The following is a 23,124-nucleotide window of genomic DNA, read 5'->3' on the forward strand; positions in this document are numbered from 1 at the left end:
CCCGCCCCCGGCTCTATTGACCCCCCAGCCCCTCCCTGAGTGCAAACCCCGTGGCGGCTCTGCAAAGACGACCCCAGGACCCACAAGTGGGCTGAGGGGCGGGGCGAGGTCAACAGCATGGAGACCACTTGGTCTCAACAGTGCGAAACGAAGAGCAGCAGCAAAGGGGAGAATTGAGAAGACAGTAAAATAAAATCCGACACTGCTGCCGCAGAGCGCGGGCTACAAGCACAGAAACTCCCAGTGACCCCTGACAGCTGAGGGCCTGGAATAGCAGGGCGGGCCTGGTGGCTCCCAGCAGCTGCTCCTGGACCAGCTGGAGTTTTCCAAATAGAGCTGCGGGGGTCGCATTGCGCTGCCCACCCTCTTAGAGCCAGGGAGAGGCTGTGTGTGAGGGAGACCAGCGTGGGAGAGGCACCCCTGCCCGCCCACCACGGGTTCTCTCCTGGGAGCCCTGGAGCTCGCAGAACAATGCCGAACTTCCCGAGCATCTGTAATACTGTAGAAAGGACACAGGGCAGCGCCTAGACCCTGGGCGTCCAAGGAGGGGAGGCACAGGTTTAGAAAAAAGATGCTTTCTCTTTCGTATAAAAATAGACTCAAGTCTCATAAGCAGTAGCTAAAAGTGGCTGTCTTTGTATAAAACTAGAAAAGGCAGGCAGGCAGGCCGGCCTTGGAGTCTTTCACTGATAGGAAGCTGAAGCCCCTGGGGGGCGGGGGGGGGGGGGGGCTGGCGAGAAGGTGGGCTTCTTGGGGAGCCCATCTGGGTGGGGAGGCTGCTCAGGAGGTGTGTGGGGCCCCGGGGGAGGTGGACACCCCACCTGGGTCTGTGTGACCTGTGGGCGCCAGGGCTGCAGGGACTCCCCTGAAAGCCGGCGTTCCTGGCTCAGATGAATGCGTCTTCCTCACGTTTATTTTTCCAAATAAATCTCTTGTTTCCTCATCTTCAGCTCCCCCTCACCCCCAGCTCCCCCACCATCCAGAACGGTCAGCCCGGTGAGGTGAGCTGGCCTGGCTGGCTGGGTGGGGCCTCCTGCCCTGTGGCCTTGAGCTAAGGCCAGGCCTGCAGCTGCCGCTGGTCGTACTCAGCGATGAGCCTCTTGATGTGGGCCAGCTTGCTGTGCAGGTACTCGCAGCGGTGCTTCTCCTGGCTGTAGTTGGTGTTGGTCTGTAAGAGAGCGGCCGGGCTGACACTCGCCCACACGGCCAAGGCTGAGAGCCCAACCCGAACTCGAGCTGCCCCGCTTGGCTGCCCCAGGTTCCCACTCGCCCTGCTTGCGGCCTGAACTCTCCATGCCGTGAAGGGGACCCCTGCTCCGCCCCTCGGCTCCACCCTGGGAAACCGTCACAGCCAGGGTGAGAGGCTGAGGCAAGATAGGTCATGAAGCTTCCACGCTGGGCTGGGGCTTGGCTGGCAGGGAGCCGCCCTGGCACATGTGGCCCTCAGGAACGTGAGCTGCTGTTGTGGAACCACATCGCAGGAGACTGTCAGGGAGCCCAAGGTTGGGAGGCGGAAAGGACCTGGGGCTGTGCCCATCAAACACTGGGAGAGCGGGGGTGGGGGCTGCACCCAAGCTCATACGACAGGCTCAGCTCCTCAGCTGTGACCAGGGGCGGGGGCTACTCCGAGGGCCTGAGACCAGCCCAGTGAGACCCTTCCTCCCTCCCTCCTCTCCCAGACCTTGGCGCCACTCATCTTGAAACAGCTTCTGACCCCACCCCACCTACCCCAACAAAGGGATGTAGACTCACCTTCTTGATTTTTCGATATTCCTGTAAAATCTGCCCACGAGTAGTCTGGAGGAAAAACAAAAGAGAAAGCGAACAATGCATTACCTGCAGGACACCCCAACTGAATGTCCCCTTCTCCCTGATAACCTGCGACCTGCAAGGTCACCACATGCTGGGCGACAATGGCCTCAGCATGGCGTGATGGCGTGAGGAAGCACAGAGGAGGGGCAGGGGGCAGGCTGGGGGATGAGCAGGGCAGGAGGTGGGGGAGGAAGCTGGGCCAGGGGAGCGAGGGGCAGGCACCCAGCCTCAGGGACAAGCATGAGGCCACGCGGTAGGAGGGGCGGGCTGGTCAGAGCCTCTGGAGGAGGCAAAGAGCAGATGGGACGGCCCCCTTCCCTCGCACCCAGCTGGCCTGTGCACCGTTCAAGGCCAAGCGCAGAGGCCCCCTGACCACCTGGGGAGTGTTCCTGTGGGGCCTGCAGGGAGGAGGGAAGACAGAGATGCCCTGAGGATTTTCTGTCCTACACCCTCAGAGGCCCCATTTCTCTGCCCCAATCACGAGCCATCTCCTCTGGAAACCCAAGTGGCCTCCACCAGGGGTGATGGCCCCAACACCACGATTAATCAGGGCTGGCCCTGCAGTCAGGTAACCAGCGCTGAAAGGTGGCACAAGGGGGAGGGCTGGCGTCCCAGGGCTGGTGACCAAGCCCCCTGCAGTGAGCTCCCACGTGGGATGGCTTGGGGAACCCAGGTGCCCTTGGCCAGAGGAAGAGGGTTGGGGCGGGGGAACCCCAAGTTCCCTCCATCCCCTCCCACCCCCCACTGTGTCTGTGACAGCTCTGATGGGCCGTGGGGTGTGGCCTGGCCAGCCCCTCCTGGCTGGGGGACTGAGAATTCTCGTGTGACGTGGGTAGTGGGCTGCAGAGGGAACCCCAGGCGCTCTCAGAGTTGGGGACACAGGCACCCCAGCCCGCTGCTCCCCGCTGTCTCCACTGCTCGGAACACCGCCCCCACCCCCATGGGTCATCTCCCACCTGCGGACTCGGTCACACCGGCCCCACTGCTGAGGACGCTGAGCTCCAGGGACAGGCCTAAACCACTTGGGGAGTGGGAAGGAGGGGCGAGCAGGGCCCTCAGCCCAGAACGTGCCCGAGGATGCCAGCCCCGGGCAGAGCCGTTGGATGTGCGTGGGCAGGGCTCTACCTCGTACTCCTCGGAGCCCTGGGAGAGCTGCCGGAGCTGGGCATCGAGCTGCGTGAAGCGCCGCGTGATCTGCTCGATGCGGGCGTGCAGGTCTCGGTACTCGCTATACTCAGCATTGAAGTCGTTTTTGTAGCTCTGGCGCTGCTCCGAGGAGGAGATAGTGGCGTATTTTCTGGAGAGACCAGAGAGAGGGGCAGGAGGGGCTCAGGGGGCGGCAGGAGAGAGCCTGGAAGTGCCCACAGCCTTGCGGCCGGCCCCACCCAGGAAGCAGCCCTGACCTCGCGCAGACTGGGCCAGGAATTCACACACATGGCCTGGGGTCAGCTCTGCCTCTGCTAACGTGCAGGGCAGGGGCCGGGAGGGGAGAGGCACAGCCGGCAAGGGAAGTACTCACAGCAAGTAGTCGGGAGTCTCCGAGGTCGACGTGGGAACACTTGAGCTGCTGCAGGTCCCATTTAAACCTACAAAGAGCAAACGCATAACTCCTGAGTCCACAGCTCGTGTGTCCACGGTGAGATCCTCAGAAGGTTGATGCCTTGTTGTCTGAAGGCCCTGGAAGGGACGCTGCGTGCAGAGGATTGCTGAGGCCACGTAGCGGGAGCCAGGACCGGCAAAGGAGGCATGAGCACTGGGCAAGTGCTGTCTGGCTACCTCGGGGGTCCAGCTGCAGCCAGGAGTGCCCTCAGCCCGTGGGAGAAGTGGCGAGGCAGCATGGTGTGTGTCCCCAAAGCACAGCCGTGCAGAGATGGCTTCGTCGGTACGTTTTCAGCAAGCACCCCAAAGGATGGATTCATTGCAGGGCAAAGCCTGGGCAACTCGTCCAGAGCCTCTGCCGCCTCCGCTGACCTCGTGTAAAAGATCACTAAGCTGAAAACCGGTGACCCCTGGATAATCGAGTCCCAGGGGTATCCCGGGCTCCAGCCCTACAGGACAAAGACAGACGGCCAGCAGGGACAGCCCTGGCTCCTGTCCACACCTCTCCCCGTGGATGGAGTTGCAGGCTCTGCAGGCTCCGGTCCCTGGTCTGAGCCACCCCCTCTCCCCATCCTCCCGTTCCTCACACCAGAGATGGGACTTCAGGATCAGAGGGGCAGCCCCGGAACAGGGCTGGGCTGGTGGCTTGAGAGGCCAGGGACTGTGACACAAGACTGTCCACAGGGCTCGAGGCCTGCCCGGGCTGCAGTCGACCAAAGCTACAGTCCGGTCCTCTTCCCCTGGGAAACTGTTCCAGCTGGCCTCCCCCTCCCCACAACTGAGAAGCAATTTGATCGCTTTGAAGCATATCCTGAGTGCTTATTTCTGTGCCTCTCTCAGAGGAAAGCAGCCCACCCAGTGGATCAGCAGTTTGCTGAGCCCTCCTGTGGTTTTATACTCCAGCGCGAGGTGCAATTCCCACCAGTGGATGGAGCCCACCCCGACCTGGTGTCATCTTTGAAGAGGCTGTGGCCTCCCCAGAATGCAGCCCAACAGGCACATACATGAGGGTTTAGTCTACACTCCCACCACCCACACCCCACACAGGACAGGCCTCCTGGGGTGCTCCGCCTTGAGGCTTAGGGTCAGACTGACCTGGCGCCCAAGACACTGTTGGGGTCCAGCCTGTGGCAAACCTTTGTGGTCCCCACTCCTGCTCCGGCACTGGCTGCGTGCGGCTGTCACTTGGCTGCCCCTGCACCAGCCGAGCTGGTTCCCACACCCATGTGTCCCCTCCACTAGCTTCTCCTGTGCCTCCCCAGGGCAGGGGGTGCAGGGACATGTCTGCGAGTTCACCCTGCAGGACCCAGGTCTGGGTGCCAATGAGAGAGGGTGCCCCCAATTCCACACAGGGGTCAGTGGGCCTGAGCTTGGCCTGGCTGAGCCCAAGCCCTCCACCCGGCACGCCAGCCTGCCCAGGAAGGCACCCTCTGGCCACAGGAGGTATCCACAGCCTGAGCAAGAGTCGGGGGCAGGCACGAGGGTGGGCGTAGGACCCAGGAGTGGGCCTGTGGCATAGGGGGATGAAGATGGCCAGAGGGGGGCCTCGAGAGTGGGGGCCACAGGGAGGCTGAGCTGAGCCACCTGCCTGACAGGTGGAGGCCGCCACACCTGTCAGGGTCAGAGGCGATCACAGGGCAGGGCTGGGACAGCAGGGCCAGACTAGGGGGACAGTGTCACGCAGAAGGGTGGGTTAAACAGATGCCCATCCCTCTGCCCCACAGGACATAAGGGCGAGGAAGCTTCCTCAGGGGCTGACCTGGAGCGCTCTCCAGCAAGGCTGGGGGAGCATTCAGAGAACAACGCTATTGTTAACAGTGGGTGGGTAGCTCCTGCCTGCACATGCCCCCAACCCAGGAAGGAGTCACAACACATGTTACAGCAGGGGGGTGTGTGGTGTGGTGTGGTGTGGTGTGGTGTGGTGTGGTGTGGTGTGTGTGTGTGTTGGGAGCTTGGGGACAACATGTTACAACAGGGGTGTGTGGTGTGGTGTGTGTGTGTGTGTGTGTGTGTGTGTGTGTGTGTGTGTGTGTGTGTGTGTGTGTGTGTGTCTGTGTGTGTGTGTCTGTGTGTGTGTGTGTTGGGAGCTTGGGGGGGCTTTGCACCCACCTATTACCACTATCATTTGAGCCGCCTGAGAGACGGCTTAAGGTGGATCACTTGGCGCCAGACCCGGCTTCTGGTGCCTCAGTTACCCTTTTCCTTTTCCTTGGGGCCTCTACTCCCTGGGTTGCCTGACCCCAAATGTCACTTTCTTACCTCGGCTTGGGGAGGAGCTGCCTGGAGCTGACGCACACCGGGCCGGCCTGGGCAGCATCTTCCTGGCCCCATCTGGTGCCCGGCCCCACAGTGCTCCTGCCCAGGGCCCTGCCAGAAGCACACGGCATCCGCTTCTGCCATCTGGGGCAGAATGCGCTGCCCGGCTGCTCAGCAGTTTGCTGAGTGATGTCTCTGTGACCCTGTGTGATGTCTCCTCCCGTGAGCCTGTCTCCCTGAGGAGGAGCCGGATCAGATGGCGTGTGCTCAGGGAACCGGGCCGCCTTCTCTCCTGCGGCCCACCCACAGGTGCTAGGAAGCCTAGCGTGCAACAGGGTTGAGGAATACCAGGGGACTTGACGGAACTGCAAAGTCCGACTTCACCGGACCAACCCTGCTCTTCCAGGACCTGCCCTCCAGCCACAGAGGGAGGGGCTGGCAAGCCCGTGAAGGATAGGTGAGGACAAATTTAAGAGCCTTAAGGAGAAGTGGCTCCACCCCATCCAGGAATGCCCCCTGCTGGGAACCCTCCTGAGGAAATCGTCAGAAAGCTGCAGCAGGTGACGAGGCCCCCCACCCCGTGGCTGCGCCTGTGGCCAGGACATGCTGATAAGGTTAAATTACATGAAAGGAAATTCACAATGGAGTCCGTATTGCTAAGAGAGCGCTCTAAAAACGGAACCAAGAGGCCATTAAGGAAGTGTGACTTGTGCACGTCTCAGCCTAGATGGAATCTGACCTTCTGACCCAATGAAGTCATCTGCCAGAAACTTGTGACAGCCTATCTACTCATCAGACCCCCTACCCTAAAAACACTCGTGACACTGTCTACTTACTGGACCCCTAACCTAAAACAAATATTTTCTGACTTGCGTCAGAGCTAAACCATCCTCACCAGGCAACCTTTAACAGACGCGTGGCTTTTGTCTTTATAAGCCCGACTCTTTCTCCTCCTCAGAACACTCTTTCGCGCTCACCTGAATCTATGTCTCCCAAACTGTAATTTTTAAGACCTCAAATACACGATTTTCTTATTTGCAGCCTCCTGAATTATTCTTGGGGTTGACAGTAGCCACAAGGGGTACTCAGCTCAGGTGCCTAGGGCTATAACTGGAGGCGGGGTGGCTCTGGGGGACATGACCCCAGCCCCACCGCCATCCTAGCCCATCCATGCGCCTCCCCAGTGCCCCGGGCCTGAGAAGGTTTCCCTGCTCAGCACATGGCCCTGGGCAGCCTTGCACCCGTCATCCTGCTGAGGGTCTCTCCACTGCCAGCTTCCCCACAGGCTGCAACTGCAAGACCGTGTTCTGGCTCTTACCTTCTGTTGTTCTATGGACAGTCTCCCACCTCCTTCTGGGCCCACCTCCCAAGCCCTTTCTCCACAGGCTGAAATGTTCGCATAGCAGGCCACACCAGGTCCCTGGTGATCCAGGGGCTGTCCACCTCCCTCTCCACCAGGACCTGCCCCCCACTGCCTTCCCTGAGCCCCAGTCCCACCCTGTTCTCTCTCTGTGTCTGGGACCTCCCCGCAGCCAGAGCTGGGCCCTGGAACTGTTGCTCTCCCTGTGTGATGTCTCCTCCGGTGAGCCTCAGCTTCGTCAGGCTCCAAGCCCCTGGCCCCCAGAGCTGGCCTGGCACACACAGGACTGCAAGAGGCTCTCAGCATAACAATGCCAGGGCAGTCACAGACGAGCCGGTGCGAGGACACAGGAGGCAAAGAGGCCTCATGTGCAGGCTGAGCCGAAGTGGGGGCTCGTGGGCAGCCCTCTCGGCACTCTGTGGAGTGAGGGCGGTGGGCATGGGGCCAGTGCTCAGGCTCCTGGCGACACCCTCCTGCAGAGCCCCTGCCCCTAGGCCTGCCTCTTGGCACCTACCCGGGGCGACTGGTGGGGCTCCAAGGGGGCCCGACATCTGGTCTGGCGGCCGGGGCCGGTGCCTGTCCTCAGCCGCCCTCTCCTTGTCTTTGTGCTTCTTGGATTTCTTCTTGGACTTGCCGTGCAAGGAGGCGCCGTGGGGCCTGCTGGGCTGGGCACAGTCCGTCAGCAGGGGCAAGCTGAGGCACTCAGTAGGTGCCGGGGCGGCCACTTCCCCACGCTCGCAATCCCGGCCGCTGTGGCCCAGGTCGTTGCTGACGTCGGCCAGGGGGTCGTGGGCCCGTGGTGGCTCCAGCCGCAGGGGCAGGTGGGCGTCTGTACCAGCCAGTGGGCCCGGGGTGGGAAGCAGGGCCTCACGGCCGTGGGGCACACTCAGTTTCCCATTGACTGCAGGCTGACCTCTCTGGGCGAAGTGCGATATCCTGGGTTTCTTGTTGGCCAGAGGGTCGATGAAATCAGGAGGCTGTGGCCGTTTCTGGGAAGGAAAGGAGACAATTTCAGAGGGGAGCCTGTGCCTAGAGTTACTGGGGAGAGGCTGGGCACCGCAGGCCCGGAGGAAACCCAGTGCCCACACGCAAGGCCCACGCTGACCACATGGGGGCGCGCGAACACTAGCCAGGCCCAGGATGCCCAGAGCTCAGCCGGGGCTGCCTGCCCAGGGTCTCAGCTCTCAGCTGGGCCCAGAGGCCACCAGAGCGGAGGAAGGGCGCTGGGTCATTAGTGGACCTGCTTGCAGACCAGAAGGGCCACCTCTGGGAACTGGTCTAAAACACCACTGTGCTCAGCATCTTCCCTGGACGATGGGAAGAGTGACAGAGCCAAATCTGAGTGACACAGGGCAGCCCCACAGGACAGGACCAACACCTCCAGGCCCCTGACTACTTGGATCCCCATGGCAACCCTGCGACATGGTGCAGGCTTCATCTCCATTTCACAGACAAGAACACTGAGGCCTGTGAGGCAAGGCCAGACCCCAGGAATGGAGCCAGGATCAGACCAGGTGGCCCAGGACCAGGGAAGCAGCGGTAGGGAGAAAGAAGGCAGATGGGCAACCCAGGATCAGAGGGAAGCAGTGGGGACGCAAGTGAAATGAGGCCCTCTGTTCTCCACAACGGCCCTACAGCCACGGGGAGGCTTTAAGGGTCATGGGCCTAGGCTGGGTGCCTCCAGGGCAGAGGAGGAAGAGGGAGAAGAGGGGCTGGCCTCTCCCAAGCAGGGATGGAGACGTGGGACTCATAAGTCAGAGCATGCAGGTGGGTGGGGAGAGCTTTCACCAAACAGCTCAAGCAACGGTGAGGCGGGTATTGCTGAAGATCAAGCCCCCAACAGCAAGGCCCCCCCAAATGCCCTTCCCGACTACTGACTAACATGGCCGTGGCCACTGCTCATAGGACCCCACTGCGCCCTGGCTGGTTTTCCAACAGCCCTAGGAGGCAGGAGCGCCCACCACACAGAAAGCAGGAGGCTCAGTGTGGTTCAGCAGCCTGCCCTCCCTCGGCCACATACCCACAGGTAAACCAAGGAACCATAACCAAGTCCCAGACCCAGGACACCCAACCCCCAGCCAGCTGTTCACTCATTCAAGAAAGCTTGCCAGCCCTGAGCCGAAAGCCCAACAGGCTCCGTAGGAACCAAGGCCAGGTCAGGCCCACTGGCTCTGGTGAGACCCACCCTCCCTCCCCACCACGCTCCTACCTGAGGGGGTGAGGCTGAGCTCCCGTGCTCGCTCGGAGGACTGTTGGCCGCAAGGTCCCCAGGGAGGCCGCCTGAGCTCTGTGGCTGGCACAACTTCCTGCAAAGGAGAAGCAGGGTGGGTTGGAGGGATCCTCAGCAGTGCCCTGTGGGGCGCACATACGCCCACCTGTCCCTGCACTGACACCACGCTGTCCCATTCACGCCCAGGGATTTGGGGAGGGCCTGACTCCAGAGCAGAACCAGAGCAGGGCTGAGTGTGATGGGTACACCAGGGCCCGGCAGGCAGAGAGCAGCCTGAGCACATTCCACCCTGGGTTTATCCACAGCTGCCCTGTGGCCAAGGTCACAGCCTCACTGCCAGGAGGACTGTCCCGTTGGGTGTTCTGCGCCCAGAGAAGGGTCAGATGACCACCCACTCATCTAGACTCCCATTACCATGGAGACCAAGGACCCATATAAAACTGACCAGACACTCAAGATCCATGCTGTGTCCCCAGGGGAGCTGCTGTCACTGGGGTGCTGGTCCTCACTTTTAAAAACAACTGTCATCCTAATAAACAACACTCACTGCAGAAACAGAGAACACAGAAGAGGACTGAGATGCCCTGGTCTGTGGTGGGAGGGCCTTCCAGATTCAGCGCCCATCGTCCTGGGAGCCCAGGCACAGCACCTCCAGGGATGGCAGGGGTGGCCACCAGTCCGGCGGGACGCGAGCACACAGTGTAGCCAAGGAAGAGAGAAGAAACACCCCAATGCCTGACACACAAATGGAGGCCCCCGACAGTCACCCCGGCTCGGCGGGGGGGAGGGGGCTCTCCGCTTAGCCTCCTGCACTCCCGGAGACTGTGCGCTTCATGGGAGCCCAGGCAGCTGGCCAGGTGCTGGGAGTGGTGCCGAGGGCCCTCCACGCCCTGCAGGGAAGCTGAGCTGAGGTCCAGGGCCATGTCTGCGCTGCTCTAACCAGTGACAAGCAGAGCCCAGCCCCTGACCAACAGCCACACTCTAGACAACTGCTGCTGTCCCCTCCACGGTGGCCTGAAATGCAAGCAGAGCCACAGGAAAAGGGCCCGAAACATGCAGGCCCTTGGGGCAACACAATCCATGAGGCTGAGGGCAACTCTGCTGCTCCAGCCACGTGGAAGCAACCAGAGCTTTCGGTTAAAGACAGAGAACCAGGTATTTACATCCACTCTCTTTCAAGCCCCCACTAAAAAGGCGTAAAAGAGAAAGGGAAGAAGAGAGCAATGAGGGGGCTTCCCTGGTGGCGCCGTGGTTAAGAATCCCGCCTGCTAATGCAGGGGACACGGGTTCCAGCCCTGGTCCGGGAGGATCCCACATGCCGCAGAGCAACTAGGCCCGTGCGCCACAGCTACTGAGCCCACGTGTCACAACTACTGAAGCCCACATGCCTAGAGCCCATGCTCTGCAACAAGAGAAGCCACCGCAGTGAGAAGCCTGCGCACCGCAACGAAGAGTAGCCCCCGCTCGCCACAAGTAAAGAAAGCCCACATGCAGCAACGAAGACCCAACGCAGCCAAAAATAAATAAAATACATTTATTTAAAAAAAGAGAGAGAGAGAAATGAGAGAAATGAGAGAAATGATATTCAATGCAGAAGTACAAGTGGTGACTGTCCTATAGGATCCAAGAAAACAGAGTCCCAGGCCACAGAACCCCATGGGCCCAGGATGGGTGCCTCAGGAACCTCAGCAGAGGGGCCCCTGCCAGGCTGTCCCCCCAGAGCCCTGCTCTGGGTCCCGGCCTGCTGTGGGGCAGCAGGGAAGGGAGCCCACAGCATGTTCAGGAGTGAAGGAGCCCAGGCCTTCTCCAGGATGCTCGGGCCACACAGGATGGACAGAGACGTGGCCTCGGGAGAAGAGGAAACAGAGGGGCCTATGGGGGATTCAGAAACGCCTCAGCAGTGCTCCTGAGGAGGCTGCGTTGCCTATGGGAAAGTCCTGAAGAGGCTGCGCACCCGGGCTTCCAGGCAACAAATGTCAGACCCCAAAATAGACAGGAAAATGCATTTGAAAAGAAAGAGAGACTCTGTAAGGGGATGAAAACTTTAAATCCGCAAGAAAAACACCATCCTTAACAGCCTTAGAAAGACACAGAACTTAAATACACATTTCTCCAAAGAAGACACACGAATGGCCAATAAGCACATGAAAAGATGCTCAACATCATTATTCATCCAGGGAAACACAAATCAAAACCATGATAAGATACCACTTCACACCTGCCAGGATGGCTAGAATCAAAAAAATGGAAAATAACAAGTGTTGGTGAGGATGTAGAAAAACTGGAACTGAGTACTGCTGGTGGGAATGTAAAATGCCGTGGCCACTGAGAAAAAGTTTGGCAGTTCTTCAGAAAGTTAAACACAGGATTACCATATGGCCCAGCAATTCCACTCCTCAGTGTATATTTGAGAGAACTGAAAATCGATGTCAGCTACATTCAGGTCCTGGTACAGGAATGCTCATGGCAGCACTACTCGTAATCATGAAGAGGTAGAAACAATCCAAGTGTCCATGGACAGACAAATGAATAAACAAAATGCCCACACAATAGGATACTACCTGGCCATAAAAAAGAGTGAGGCTCTGACACGTGCTACAGTGTGGACGAAACTCGAAAACCTAATCCAAGTGAAAGAAGCCAGACACAAAAGGCTGGAGCACATAATCCCATTTGTATGGAACATCCAGAACAGGCACATCCACCAAGACAAGAGGCAGCTTAGTGAGGCTGGGAGAGGGGGAACGGGGAGTGGCTGTTAACGTGGGGTTTCATTTTGGGGTGACTGCTTTGGAACTAGAGAGAAGTGGGAGCTGCACCTTGGGAACTAGCAACAATGGCAAAAAAAGAGACAGAGGGAGAAGGTGAAGAAATCTTCCAAAAGTAGAAGAAATTAAAAGAAACAACAGGGAAGACAATGGTGAACGGTGCAGCACAGCCCCCAGTGGCAGAATGAGAGGAAGGGCGAGGGAGGACAGTGAGGCCTCTCACAACCACGCCCAGGACGGGAAGAAGGACGAGGCAAGTTTTCAGACTGCAAGGGCTGGGGCGCCGGTCCCAGAGCACCCGCCAGGCCATCCTGTGACCATGCAGATGGATACAGGGCCAGGAAGGGAACCTCCGTGGCTTTCCGGGGGCCAGGTCTTCAACATAGAGGGAAAGTTCCTTCCAATCTGGAAGACTAGACTTCGCCAACTGCCAATCCAGTGTGACGGCCACCCAGGCGTGAAGATATGACAGATGGAGCTCCCAAAGCCCTCTCCTCTGAGAGATGCTCCAAGAGCTGCGTCCCTTCAACCCCAGGGCAGAATCACAGACCCAGGAACAGAAGGACCCGCAAGGGACGGGGGCAGCTCCCGGTGGAACCCCTGATCCCCTGATAGTGATAAAAGGCCACGGCACAACCACGGGGAGCTTGGGGTTGGACATGAAGGACACAGAACGCTGAGCAGAGAAAGTAACAACTCGGCCAAGCAGGTTACCAACTCCAGGGAAAGCATGATGCGTGCGAGACGGACTGAGGCTCGGGTTGTCTAGGCTGTGCCCTGGGGGAGGTGAGGCCAGGACACGGGCAGGCCGGGGTGACTGATTTCAGGGCCAGGTGGAGTTGAGGCCTCATCCTGCACTGCGACGTCCACAGACTCCTCCTGGGACAGGCCAGGCCCAAGCAGCTACACACGTGGGGACTAAAAGCACAGGGGCAGCATCCAAGTCAACAGCCGAGATGCTGGGAGTGCACGTCTGTGCAGAGCAAAGCCACGGGGGCCCAGGCAGACCCTGGAAGCGTGAGCATGTTTAAGTCAGGTACGAGTTCAGAACAAGCTGTAGGAAAAGGAGGTGTTATAGCCCCTGGGGTGACACAAGTCCCCACACCCTGCCTGTAACAACAGAAACACCCCAAGATCCTGTTTTTTTCCTTCTTGCCGTGAGACCACAGCATCAAGACCTGCTATAACTGGGGCTTTCTTCAGGAAGGGAGCAACCTAAAGAAAAACAAGTTGTGCAGAGGGGCGCCTGGAGAAACCTTCTGTGTGGCTGCGGGCATCAGGGGTGTTGACCCTGCCCTCTGCGCGCCAATCAGTTCACGCTTCCAAGGGCAGTAGGAGCTGTCGGCTTCCCAAGAGGCTTCCGGTGGCGAGGCTGCTCTCCCAGCGGCCCACGCAGACGGAGAGAAGAGCATCCAGACAGCCCAGAGCGAAAACAAGGGAGGAAGCGTGAGCTTGGCATTATACTGAGCTCCAGAGTCCGCATCCCTAGGAACCTCCCACCTAACACCCCTCAAGATTCAGCCCAGGCGCTGTTTCCTACAAACCACACCCATTCACACACAGACAGGCTGCTTGCTCTCGGCCACACCCCTTCCTGGGAGCTCTGGGAGGACAAGACGCTTGGGGTCTGAGATCAGCGAGGCACCCAGTGAGAGGCTCTGAAGGAAGGAAGAGTGGAAGCAGCCTCAAGGTGCCCCCCACCATGTGCCCCTGGCCACCTCAAAGCACTAGGGTGGGTGTAAGTGACTATTTCAACCCTTTGCCAAAAAACGTGATAGATGTGAACGCCTGTAGGAGGTGACTGCCTACCCAGGATGTGCTTTGCTGGGGCAACAGAGGACCCCCAGAGAGGGCAGTGGGGGCCGGGGGGGCACCTTCTGCTGAGACCATCTCCTCTCAGCCTCCCTGAGCACCCAGAGACCTCCAGACAGCCAGAGCAGTGACCCCGGGACAGCAGGTGAGTGTCCCGCAGGGCCAAGGAGGAACTCAGGGTTCACCTAGACTGGCCCCGACTCAGCTCTGCTTTCCAGACGCAATTACTGCTTTAAACAGCTAAACTTAAAAAAAAAAAAAAAATCAAAAAAACAAAAAAAACCCAAAACCCTTCATAAATAGCTCCAAGTCCCTGAGAAATCACTTAAGGACTAATTAGCATATCAGGCTGTTCTGAACAGCACTTCACTTCACAGCCCGGGCTCCGGAGCCAGGCATCAATTGAGAAGGAAATCATTAATTGCTTGCCTCAGATGGGGGCCTACTTACCCACTTCTCCCTAGAGCTACCGTGGCCACTCCTGACTTTGGGTCCCAATTAACCAGAGAGGGGATGCATTTAATTAATGCTGCTTAATCTTGTCTGTGGGGAGTTTTGTTTTGCTTCTCTCTGCTTCTCGTCCTTGAGAGGCTCTTTTTAAGAAAGAGGGCCCGCAGCAGACGCCTGTGGGGATGTGCAGGTTTTGGAAGCAACCTTGACAGGAAGGGCAAGAGGGGGCAGAAGGAACGGTCTGGGGCCTTCTGTCCGGGCATTCTGGTGTTCAAGATGGTGACTCACACCCTCCACCCCACTCGGTAAGGGCTGGCCTTTACCCTACAGGAGGACACGGTGGGCCCCCCAGGCAGTCTCCACAGACCCCTCCATCCTGCTTGCGGGCCCTGCAGCCTTTGGGGCCAGATGAGGCCCCCCCAGCATCCTTGGGATGAGATCTGCCCCAGGTCCAGGGGCTGGGAACTCGCTCAGGGATAGGGAGGCAGTTACCGGATGAGCATCCGCTTCAGCAACTTCTGGTCCCCCTCTGAGTAGCCGGGCCAGTCCTTCTGCACATCCTTGTACACACAGTCCTTCAGCGTGCACGTGCCATCCTTGGCATTCACGTTGGCTACCTGCAAGACAGAGCTGGTGTCACCTTGTGTGATGCCCGAGAGAGACAGATGTTCCTGAAAGCATCTGCGAGGGGGCAGGGAGAGGCGGAGACAGACGTGAAAGGGGAAAGAGGACAGCACACTCCCTCCCCGAGCCAACACCTCACCCCACAGCTCCCCTGCGTGCCAGCGCAGCAACCCTCGGGGTGCAGAAGGGTCAGGGCAGCAGGTCCATATATACACGTCTTACAGCTGCTGGAGGCCAGGTTGGCTCCAAAAAGGGGAGGCTGCCATCTATACTCCCAAGACTCCATCACCAGCCCATCCCCCTGCTATGGACTGAACCATTTTTGTCCTCCCAAAGTCCACGTTAAATCTTAACCCCCTTAATCTAAGGTGATGGTATTCGGAGGTGGGGCCTTTGGGAGGTGATTAGGTCATGAGGGTGGAGCCCTCATGATGGGGTTAGTGTCTTTATAAAGGAGAACCCAGAGAGCTCCTTCACCCCTTCCCCCCTGTGATGACAGTAAGAAGGCAGCTGTCTATAAACCAGGGCACATGCCCTCACCAGACACCCAATCTGCCAGCGCCTTGATCTTGGACTTCCCAGACTCCAAAGCTGTGAGAAGTAAACGTCTGTGGTGTATAAGCTATCCAGTCTATGGTATTCTGTTACAGCAGCCCGATGGACTAACATACCCGCTCTCGGATTCAGACCTCCTGTGGCAGAGTCGGCCGAGACTGGGGTGCTGGGTGAGTGGTGCCTCCAAGGGCCATGCTGAGCCCACCTTCCCTGCAACCAGCCAGCCCTGCTGCTGCTGGTTAACAAAAGCTGAGCTTGTCTCCAAGACTCTTTGCGAAGATGGATTTAAAACGTTTGCCGTAAGATGTTTGACGGAATTCAGGCCCCTGACCTGAAGCGGGCACTTCCCTGAGTGTCTCGCTTGGGCACCATGGTCTCCAGAACACGCGTGTGTAGCCGTGTGGCTGGCGCGCTGTTTTTCGCTATCACTGAGACTACAAGTTCTCCACATCACAGCAGTTTTCACAAGGAGTATTTTTAATGGTTGAGTAATATTCCACCAAGTGGCTACACTGTGATGTACTCAAACGTTTCTCCTTTGTTGGATGCTGACGCCGTTTCCAGTTTCTCTGTAGCATAAACAGACGTCACTTGTGCAGGTTTTTCCATGCTGGTGATGGTTTTCTTCAGCCAGCTTCCCGGAAGTGGGATTAGTGGGTCAAAGGCTCTGAACATTTTTATGGTTCTTGATACGTTTTGCTAAAATGCTCTCCAGAAGAGCCACCCACCCGTCAACACTCCCACCAGGAAGATGGAACGCCTTAAATCTTTTCTGTTTTCACAGAAGGAATAGAGAAGGCGCCTTTGAGCAGTGTGGTTTTGTTAGTGCTGTTCATCAGAGTCCCTGGTCACTTGCGGGGGCTGGAAATGAGCATCCTGGCTGAGGCACAGCCCCCGACACCTTCCCATCCCCAAGCTGGCGGGGGTCCTCCTGCCCCCCACACCGCTGCGGAGAACAAGTTGGGTAGTAAACAGAGAAGCACAAGGCAGCTGGGGCAGTTTAGGAGAAATCAGAGCGGGCGCGAGGAGGATGCTCTACCCCAAGACACTGGCTGGGCCACCCCCTAGGAGCTGCCAAACCCAAGCCCACTGGAGAAGCTGGAGCCCAGTACGGTGCCTCTCTGGTCCCAGGAAAGGACCAGGAGCAATGAGAATGTCACAGGGGTTAAAAGTGGAGCAGTGCCCCAGGCAGACCTAAGTCAGAACCACCAGACCCCTCTCTCTCCAGAGAACTGAGCCTGGCATCCCTGCCGCATCTGAGGGCTGCTCCGTGGGTAAATCTCAGGTGTAATCAAGTGCTCGGTCAGCTAAGGGTCACATTCTGCATTGTGCTTTTTTATTCTGGGCACAAACAGAACAAGATTAGAGAGCGGGAGCAAGGGCATTTCTAAGAACGCTATACCAGGGGCCGAGGGCCTGGCTGGATGGCAATGCAAGCTACGGGCACAGCCAGGGGTGGGCGTGGCTGCCGCACTTGTCTCCAGTCTTGGCTCATGTCTGATGCCTCTGCCCAGCTCCCTTCAGCCCTGCTGTGGTCACCCCGTGCTGCAGGAGGCAGCTCTGGGTGGCCCCCAGCCCAGGGAAAGGGCCTCCCACATACTTCCCCCCATTTCCCAGGGGCAAGGCCAGCACGCGACTTTCCAAGGAAACGAGCGCCCTGGGAATGTTGTTCCTGGTTCTAGAGCTTTCTGGGTGCTTTGGCAAGCCCCTTTGCCAAAGAAAACTTCTGGGCTCCAGAGCCATGCATCTATCTTCTAATAGGCCCCGAGCCAACTCCTAAGCTTGCAGGGAGAAACAGTGCTGCTCAGTCCTTGCCAGCATGACCTCCACGTGGGGGACAGCGGCTCAGGAGGCCAAATCCGCACAAAAGCACCCAGTGAGTGGACATGGGCGCTCCTGACAGTAACGTGAGTCTCTGGTGAGCACCTCAGCCCTCAGGACACAAGAGGATTCTCCTCGGGTGAAGGATGGGGGAGGCACCCTTCACCTGCTCTGTGGATGGGGCCCAGCCCCTGCCCAGGCCTGCATCTGCGCCTCGGAATGCAGGGGAATGTCACAGAGGCCTCTCTTCCCTCTTCACCCGTTCCCTTTGCCCTGAACCCTCGGGGGGTAATGGGTAACACAGGGACCCCAGCCAGAGCACGGGGGGATGAGAGCCATGCCGAAATCCTCCCAACAAACGTGCTGTGTGGTCACAGCAGCCTTGGACTGCACTGGGGATGGGGAAGAGAAGTGCCCAGAGGCCTGCTGAAGAACTCGGTAAATCTGAAACTCATCCTCAGGCATAGCTACTGATGGTCAGGGCGCGTACTTTCTGCTATAGGAGGCACCATCCAAGTGCCCAGAGTATCTGAGGCAGGGCCACGCCTCCTCCTCAGGATGCTGGCGCGACTGCTGCTGGCTGTGCCATCCTCACAGCGCTCTGAGGGGGCCCATCCCCACTTCATGGCAAAGTGGTATCCACATGGCCCAGCTGATGTGGTGAAGCCGGAGTGAGCCACTCACCTTCTCAGGGGTCCTCAAGTTGCCTCCTCTAGGGTAAGGCCTCAGGAAGGTGCTGGGGCCACCGCCCTTGCTCCAAAGCCCCGGTTGCTTAACAGCAGGCTCCACCTGCTGGCACCACGCTCCTGCCCGCTTAGCTCTTGACCCCAAGAGAGGTGCTGTGGTCATGCCCCAGCCGCAGATGGAAGCCTGAGGGTCCAGACATGAAGCCCCTTGCCTGGAGCCACAACTGATGAGCAATAACGAGGCCCTTGCTGTCTGACTGTGAAGCCCGAGCTCTTGCTAACTCATGCTTGCGGGTTCCTCAGACTTCGTTCAATTCTAAAAACCTTGTGCGACTGAAGTCTTGGATCCCCTGTGCTACGCGCACTGCCTGTGTGTCCGCAGCTGGTAAGGAGGAGGGCCCTGGACAGTGAGTGCCACATGCGCAGCCCAGGCCAGTCCAGGGCAAGCACGCACCTGCTGGAGGAGGCCGTCCAGCGCGTCCTTGTCCGCCTGGGCCAGGCCGTCCTTCTGCAGCCTCAGCAGCAGCTCGGCCTTCCGGTAGGGCCTCAGCGCCAGGAGGTGCAGCACCCGGTCACGGAAGGGCCGCTGAGACACCCCGCTAACGCTGCCAGCGCTGGTTTTCTTGATGGCGCTTGCCAGGTTGATGGGGGTCGCCCGCTTCCGGCAGGGCACAGCATCCACTGCCCCCGGGGCCGGTTTCCGAAACTGAACCTTTTTGCCTGCAATAAGAGCCAGGCATTAGGGACTGGAAGGGGTGAGGGAGTGGCCACCGTGTCCCACTGCCTGGGGCCGACGCCAAGTTCCTGAGCGAGCTCGTGGGCACCCGTGGATGGCCGATGGCGGACAGCCCCAAGCTCTCACTAAGCCCAACAGAAGGCAATTCAAGCCTCGTCCAGCCCCACCTGCTCAGTGGGGCCCTTGGGCGGCCGAGACTGCCACCTGCTGACCACAAACAGCTCAGTGGGCACTTGCAGGGCCCCACAGTCTCAGAAGCGGGAGCTACAGGAAAGAGAAGCGGGCTTAGAGCCTTAACTGACTTCATCATGGGCAGCCTACATCCTGGGGACCCAAAACACCTGACCCATATGGGGAGAGGGGGCTGATGTTAACAAGGGAGTCCCATAACTGCCAGAGGCAGGCACCCAGAGACTGAACTCCACAGCACTATGCTGGTCCCACAGGATCTGTCATTCTTTTTTATGAAAAAGGAGAAGGAAAATAAAGGCGTCAGGGCCACTTGGGCAGCTGCTCTAGAGACCCCAGGGTGTGAGCAACTCCCCAGCTGTGGCCCTGGCAAGTGCTCCTTGGGCAGACCTGGCTGTGCTCGGAGGCCCGGGGGCAGCAGGCCGATCCCCCACCCTCTTGCTGCAAACAGAGACGTACAAGGGGATCCTCCATGGAGCCTCCAGCACTGCTCTCGAGGGAGGGCGCTTCCACTCCTAAGTCATTAACTCCACCTTGGACGGCGCTCCCGCCACTGCAGGAACGAGGACTGCTGAGCAAAGTCAGCGCACACCTTGAATCCTTGGGCCAGAAACCTCTCCACGACGACTTCCTTTTGCATGTATCCCTCAAATCTGATTTGTCAAATGAACACAGGGAAGAAGTGCTTTTAGAATCCTCAGGGCCAGACTTCGTCCCCAGAGGACCCATCTGACGGGCCGACATGGGGTGGGGGGAGAGGCCTGACACACCCAGGATGTGCACGTCGGTGGCTTAAGAGGCCAGGACACGAGCGTTTCCACCAGAACGTAAACTACTGCAAAAACCTTCATTGTACCCGAAATGGCACCGTAACACGAATTTTGGACCAAGTTTTTGACTGAAAGACCCACCCAAAATGTATTCAAATGTGTACAAATGTCCACATTTGCATCTTGAAGCAAAAGCAGGCTCTGAAGCCCTTTTAGATTCTGGCTGGCACCTCTTGGGCAGCTTACTGCCCAGGGCTCAGGCTCCCTGGTCACTTACAGCCACATCCACTGGGGCCCAGCGCTGACAGGCAGGACAGATTCCTGCACCGTCTGGGGTTTCATTCAGAGCCAACCCCACTGCCAAGCAAGGAAAATCGCATGCTCTTTGGAGCAATGTGAAACGCTCTTGCTTTTCCTTAAAGAAGAAAAAAACCCCAAAAGCCATCAAGTTCTCCCTTGCTGTAAGCCGTTTCACACCTCTCTCAGGGCTTTCTTGCCTGGCAACGCATTCCAATGACTCCTTAACTCCATCTGCATCCAGGAGGCGGGAAGACTACAGCAAGATGACGGGGCTTTCTAAATGGATAAATAGATAGTACTCTTCTCCCTATACTTTTAATGTTGTCAGTGTCTCGACTTCACTGAAATTGTTTCCAAGCAGATGCTGAGGGGCCAGAGCCTTCCCAGTGAACAGGGATCAATGCGTTTCCTTCCTGGTCTCCACCTTATGGCCCCTCGCTGGCCCCAACACAGCAGCAGGCCGCCCGCCACAGGGTGCATCTCGTCATCTGCACCTTGCCCCGGCCACGTCGGTCTTGGGAAGGAGACATCTGGGCAGGTGAGGGCAGGGGTGGCAGCTGGAGGACAGACCGAAGCTCTAGCTTCATGTAGGGTGAGTCTCCATGATGGGCAGAGGTCCCTGAGGCTACAGCCTGGGAGAGGAGCCCTGAGATTCAGAATGCCTGGAATTCTCGGGTCCCTTAGTCCATCTTGGGTTCAGAAGGCAGCAGATGCCACCCAGGAAGGACCTTCTGTCCTGACCCAACACTGACCCAGCTCATCCTACCTCTGTCAACCCGTCACTCCCGCTCCTGGTCTGGATGGGCCCTGAGTCTCTCCTGCTCCCCCGACAGCTGCCCAGCAGGTGCAAGGCCCCCACAGGTGGAGCCCCAGGCCCCTGATCCTCACCCAGGTAACGGCCTCCGGGCTTGATGACGATGGCGCCTCGACTCCGCGTCTCCTCCTCAGCCTGTGCCAGGCTCTGCCGCGCTTTCTGGTAGGAGTCGTCGGTGGCACACACTGTGATTTTGTCCTGGATGCTGCCCAGGCAGTCCAGGTGGACATCCCCATGGCTGCAAGACAAGGGGCCAGAAGCTGGGATGAGCACCTGGGATGACCAGGAGAGACGGCCACCACCCCCATGTCCAAGAAATGGGGCTTGGTGCTGGCTTGGGCAACACGGTTTCTTCAAGGCACATCTTGACCCGAAAGAAACAAGGGAACCCAGGTCCCTGGGCCACAGGTGGCACGCCAGGACCTAGACCTGTGCCCTGAACACACTGTAAGGAGCCAGGGTAGCTCACTTGAGAAGGGGAAGAAGGGGCGCTGGGGCTGGAGGTGGTGGGTAAACATCTGCACAGCAGGCTGGGGCAGGGGGACGCCACAGTGGAAGTCGGGGGAGGCGGGTCTGCCCACTGGGAGACCTGGGGCAGCCTGGGCAAGGCTCACCTGGAGACGTACTGCTGGATGCAGTCAAAGCTGCCCTGGGGGCTGTCACGGCCGATGTTGGAGAGGTAGAAGGAGAACGTCCGCGGCTCCGTGGGGCAGTCAGGCTGGGGGATGGAGATGTGCTGCGTGGAGAGGGTGGGACATCACTGGTAGGTCCACAGCACAGAAGGGACCATAGGATGGGCCAGCACAGGACCCAGGCCCATCCCTGAAGCATGCCCCTTACAGTGGAAATGTGCAACCACATTCCTTTGAAACGCACCTTTGTTTTCCCGACAGTGACAGGACCAGCGTGTCACCATGGACAGGCTGCTGGTGGGTCCTGGGTTCTCATGCAGTGGCAGGGGGGTGGGGTCCTGTGTCTGGTTTCTAAGCAGCAATGGCAACTCAGTCTGAGGAGCACAGAGCACTCAGCACACAACCGGAGGCAGGGACCCCACCCCAAGCTGGGCCATGACTCAGTTTCCCCACCAAACAGGGCTGATCTGGTTCAGGACAACCGTAAAGATGAGATGAGACAAGATGGGTGGGCGTCAGCAGCGGGCAGGGCATGCTGAGAGGTCGAGATACCCTGACCCGCACTCCTGCTTAGCAACGCCCTCTCCACCTCCTCCAGGCCAAACACTGATGACTCCACCTGGGTGTCCGTGAATAAGGCAGGCACGGGCCCCGAGGGGCTCACAGAGGGGCAGCACTTGCCCCCAATCAACCATGACAGGGGATGCGTGTGCCATGGTTTATGTAACCCCAACTTCAGAGAGCACCACTGTAGCCTAGCGAGGCAAAGCCACAGCCGCCAGAGGGAAGAGACAGACGACCTGGCTGACAGACAGACAGACAGCACTAGTCCTGGCCAAAGTGCAGGGTTCAGCATAGGCAGGACATCCAGAGGCCACTTTATTCCAGGCCCACCCTCTGGCCCCCTGCCCACACTGGGTGAAGGCCAGCAGCTGCTGAAAAACACAGACAGGAAAACCTGACATTCCGGCTGCCAGCCCCTGTGCAGGCAGTGGAAGGGCCTCCAGAACCCTGTCACCAGAGGTGACCAGCCTTAAAGTAATCCCTGGGCTTGAGCACAGGAGCTCATCACAGCTAGGCAGACACACAAGGTGGGGTCACAGGTGGTCAACAAGAAGGGGCAGCACTGGGGGTTAGGGGGCAGCAGGCCTCGTTCCTGGGCTGTCGCACCAGCCCAGCAGGCCAGGGCGAGCACGTCTCCTCTTTGGTTGTGTGAGGACGCTAACACGCCTCATCAGCACTGGACAGAATGCGGCTCAGGGCTGAATCCCCCCTGCCCTGTGCGCAGCTGTCACGTGTGACTGCAGGCAGCTCAGCCTGTCTGAGCCTTGTCCGTGAGAGCAAGGACACGGCAGCTTGGGCCACAGGGAGGGATGCGGCTCCCCTGCCCCAGCCCTCAGGGTGGTGTGTAGACCCATGAGGGAAGCTGGGAGGTCACACAACCCAGGGCTGGCTCAAAATGCTGCAGGAAGCCCTCAATGCACAGCCAGTCCCTGCTCCAAAGAGAGGCCCCCGCCGCGCACATTGAGAGCCAAGGCGTCACAGAGTGGCTCCCAGGCACAGCCGCTCAGGGCAGGAAGGGCCTGGCCTGGGGGAGAGGGACAGTCTGCACCAGCCGTCCAAGGACTGCAAATGACCTTGGGCCAATGATCATCCCTGTCCCCCACGTCCCCGCCCCAGGATGAATGCTGCCCAGGAGAAAGGCTGCCC

The 23,124-nt window shown here is 58.8% G+C and overlaps 1 protein-coding gene across 1 annotated transcript in view; it reads right to left on the bottom strand.

The window, feature by feature from the left end:
- ELL (elongation factor for RNA polymerase II) overlaps positions 1 to 23,124 on the bottom strand; it is an 80,359-nt gene continuing 57,235 nt past the window's right edge. The window contains exons 3-12 of the mRNA XM_079917796.1: positions 21,397 to 21,518; positions 20,857 to 21,020; positions 18,428 to 18,693; positions 14,780 to 14,904; positions 9,237 to 9,333; positions 7,542 to 8,016; positions 3,332 to 3,398; positions 2,938 to 3,109; positions 1,753 to 1,797; positions 1 to 1,168 (exon numbers count right to left, since the gene is read on the bottom strand). Of these exons, the coding sequence (XP_079773922.1) occupies positions 1,052 to 1,168; positions 1,753 to 1,797; positions 2,938 to 3,109; positions 3,332 to 3,398; positions 7,542 to 8,016; positions 9,237 to 9,333; positions 14,780 to 14,904; positions 18,428 to 18,693; positions 20,857 to 21,020; positions 21,397 to 21,518 (1,650 nt within the window). The 3' untranslated portion in view covers positions 1 to 1,051. The remainder of the gene's footprint in view (positions 1,169 to 1,752; positions 1,798 to 2,937; positions 3,110 to 3,331; positions 3,399 to 7,541; positions 8,017 to 9,236; positions 9,334 to 14,779; positions 14,905 to 18,427; positions 18,694 to 20,856; positions 21,021 to 21,396; positions 21,519 to 23,124) is intronic.

The sequence above is a fragment of the Stenella coeruleoalba genome (assembly GCF_951394435.1).
Source record: "Stenella coeruleoalba genome assembly, chromosome: 3".
Taxonomy (NCBI): Eukaryota; Metazoa; Chordata; class Mammalia; order Artiodactyla; family Delphinidae; genus Stenella; species Stenella coeruleoalba.